Source organism: Phymastichus coffea, unplaced genomic scaffold (genome assembly GCF_024137745.1).
Source record: "Phymastichus coffea isolate CEN01 unplaced genomic scaffold, Cenicafe_Pcof_1.1 PCOF00161, whole genome shotgun sequence".
Lineage (NCBI taxonomy): Eukaryota > Metazoa > Arthropoda > Insecta > Hymenoptera > Eulophidae > Phymastichus > Phymastichus coffea.
In genome coordinates this window covers 79,682-83,342 of record NW_026706972.1, presented here as the reverse complement: position 1 = coordinate 83,342, position 3,661 = coordinate 79,682, and the positions used below count along the sequence as shown (strand labels likewise).

The window sequence follows — 3,661 nt, the reverse complement described above, 5'->3', positions numbered from 1 at the left end:
TCAATAACAAGAAGAACGACAAAAAAAGTTCCAAGTCACTGGCTCCAATTATCCAAGCCGCAAGTTGTCCACCTGCCTCGACTTTGCTCTTTGTCTATGTAGCAACGGCAGTAGCAGCATCCGGCGAACCTACGTGGGAAAAAGGAGAGAGATGTGTGTGGTAGGATGTATATGAACGGCGCGTTCCCGAGAGAGTATGGCGTTATAATATCGGGAGGTGGCGTGTGCGTATGGCGCGGCGAAAGTGCAGGTATATATGCGGCTGATTGCCGCTTGCTCCGGTCAGTGGATCCAACGGTTTTCGCCATGAGAGTACAGGTGAGCCCCGTGTGCTTTTCTAGGCCGCCCACCTCATCTACACGTTTGTTTTCCCCTTTTTGTTTCTTTTTTTTTTTCTATTTTTTTTTTTAAATTTGGGAGTGACGAGTTCGTCGCGTGATGAACACTACTGTTGTGTATATGTGGATTTTACTCGTTTATTTAATTTTTTTTGGTTGGGGTCGGACTGTGCTTATTTCATTGTGTTGTTTTAACGTGTTTTTTTAAAAAATTTGTTTGCGTTTTGACGACAAAGGGTAGAACGCTGGTGACAATTGCTTAATAGAATAGCTTTAACGTAATAATATTTGCATCTCCTCTCGCGATACGCACCAACGCCGCGTGGAAACGGCACTCGAGCGCAACACTCAATCCTGACGCGTTAGAAGAAAAAAACAATAATGAACGTTTGATCGAGTAACTTGATTATGCGCTGCGATTTACATACTGCCACGAAAAAAAAAGAAGTTCGATTACTTAACTAACGCATAGTTGCAACTCATGAACCATAACAGTTGCGAGTGAGAAGAGAAAAATATAGCGGCGGCGTGTGATTAATGCTTACACATATCCGCTGTTGCACTTTCCAAGCGCGTTTTATGGCGAAACTTAGCCGCGCGTATGAACGATCGTCTGTGAGATTGACTTAGTTTCTTTTGTTGGTAATTAGTGATCTGCCTTCGTCACGAGTGATTTAATGTAAAGAATTGCTCACATAGTATGAGCTTACGAAGCAATGAACGTTTGGTACTCCATAGGCGGAATTATGGAAAAAAATATCGACGAATGGGAAGGCAGTGAAGCAAATTGTTTTCTCTGGATTCTTTAGGTAATTCTCTTCTCAGCGCTGATGACAGCAGTCTCGGCCCGGCCCGAGAAGGCCGATGCCAAAAAGTCCGAGGAGAAATCAACCGACAGTAAAACCAAACGCGGCCTTTTTGACGTTGGTCTTGGTCATGACTTTGGTGGTTTCGGTGGTGGCTTAGAATTAAGCCATGCTTCGCTACATCACGACGAGGGCCATATAACCGGCGTGACCATTCACAAAGAAGTAAAAGTACCAGTACCCGCACCATACCCAGTCGAGAAGGAAATTCCCGTACCATACCCAGTTCACGTGAAGGTCCCAGTCGACAGACCTGTCCCATACCACGTACCTGCTCCGTACCCAGTGAGCTTCTTTTGTTTATTTCACTTATATTCAGGGAGACGAAGATGTTGTAACGGTTTGCGGGCGTAGGTCCCAGTGGAAAAACACATTCCTGTGCCCGTCGAGAAGCCAGTTCCGTATCCAGTGCACGTGCCTGTGAAGGTAGCCGTCGAGGAGCCCTACCCAGTACACGTGCCTTACAAGGTACCGGTCGCAGTGGAAAAGCCCCTTCCATACCCTGTCAAGGTACAGTGTGCATCGAGTTAATTGCACGCTGAATGAATTGTGCTGTCTGACCTATTGTCGTTTTCAAGGTACCGTACGTCGTTAAAGAGTCGTACCCAGTTTTCGTAAAGGACCATCACCACGAACATCACTTTAGCGACTTCCATGGCTTCCACTGATGCGTGTGTTTTCTCCAATTGGTTGGCCGTTGTAAATAATGAGTGAGCGACTGCGCGTGACGTAAAAAGTAAATCAACAAAAATACTCGCTCCCGGCGAGTACCACTTCTCCTGAATTCGTTTTTCCGCTTGGCGCTGCGGTATTTGGATTTTTGTACAACAAGCCAGGCGGATGATTGGCCGCTCAAATACGAACATATACATGTAATGTTTGAACAAGCGGATGCTAGTTTGTACGAGTTATGAATAAATATTATTTTTGCTACGAAACATTTTCGTGCACCTGTGCTTTCGTATTTTCCACTTTTCATCTGCACTTTTTCCAAGGATTTCCCCCGGCTCTTCGAGCCCGCATTGTTTGCTTATTCCAACGAGAGCTTTATTTATTCGACTGAAACGTATGAAGTCTTGTTCAAATATCGCTTTACCGCGGAGCCCCGTGGTTAATCCTATATTTCCGCGCGAGAATTTCTCCCGTTTTTGTTGTTGCACCTTTCCTCCCGACGTTATTAATCGTCTACGTACATTCACCTGAAAGCTCAAATTGTCGCGTCGTCGCTGCTCGATAACCCAAATTGCTCAGGGCTGCGAACGCGCGCGCTACATTCTTTCGCGCAGATATTTTCCGGACATTTGAAAATTGAGCTCGGGCGTACCGTAACGCGGACTCCGGAGCACATCGCAAGAGAGCATCGAATTTTCAACTGAAAATCCTACGAGCGCTCTTCCCGCGTAACGAGTCGCCGTCTTTTTTCGAGAACGTTCAAAGATCCTCAAGACGTATCAAGGTCAGTTGCGTCACCATTTGAATGCACTTTTTACGCAAGCACCCACAGCCGAGTGACTGTCGATGCATGTTCCGTGCTGCCGGCGACGTTGTCGAGTGGCTTCGAGAAAGGAGGGAGCCTATTACGTTTCCCAGAAGCTCTCTCGCTTACTTATCGGCAAAGGTTCCTTTGACTGGATTGGAGCGATTTTTAGCGCGCGTTCAGCGTTGCTGAAATGTCCCGCTTGAAATTCGGTGATCGCCGATGGGAACAATGCAGCGCACTATCGGCTCAGTGCGTCGAACCTAGTGTTTTTCATCAAGCCCATTTGCTCGTGCTCGCCGCGGACTGCGCAGCGGCAAAGCGGCGATACACGGATAATATAAAGAATGTAGGTCAAAGCATTCCAGGAAGAGCAGCATCGAGCCGCAGCTTCATGCATAGCGGCGCTCGTCGCCAGAGCGCCAACGTCGAAAACGGATGTTAATTAGTCCCGCGCGCAGTCTGCCCTCTCGGCCGTCCTCTCGGACGCCCGCTCGCTTCTTGTCGGCCCAATTGAATTTCGCTTGGCGCCGATAAATTCATCTGGCCGCCGATTGATGAGAATGCGATTTGGCCGGCAGAGAAAAGCGCGACAGCTTTTTGCGAGGCTGTTATGCAGCCGGCGAGGGGCGAGGGGCGAGGGGCGAGAGGCGGACGAGATACGTGGTTGCGTTTGCATAACGATTACACGGAGCGAAGGATTCTCCCACACAAGTGCATCGCGCGGACTCTCGTCCGCGTTACGTTACACTTTCCCGCGAGCGAGCGCGTGCAGCTGCTAACCGCGAGATACTTGATGTACTCTCGCCGATCGTTTTCCTGCCGTTTACTTTCTAATTTATCGGCTTTCAGGCTCTTGTTTGCCCGCTTACTTTGACATTTAACCAGGCCGCGTAGCTGCACTCCATCGCTTTTCGGACCGCTGTATTACGCGTTGCGCCGTTCGGACGTGTGGCGACGCGCGAACGTTCCTTCGTCTC

General features: G+C 48.6%; 1 protein-coding gene across 1 annotated transcript; it reads left to right on the top strand.

The window, feature by feature from the left end:
* LOC131672868 (uncharacterized) lies at positions 1-2,096 on the top strand. The gene is made up of 4 exons (XM_058950370.1): positions 1-318; positions 1,148-1,489; positions 1,559-1,714; positions 1,783-2,096. The coding sequence occupies exons 1-4, from the start codon at positions 166-168 to the stop codon at positions 1,870-1,872; spliced, it is 741 nt and encodes a 246-aa protein (XP_058806353.1). The 5' UTR covers positions 1-165; the 3' UTR covers positions 1,873-2,096.
* The last annotated feature ends 1,565 nt before the right edge of the window (positions 2,097-3,661 follow it).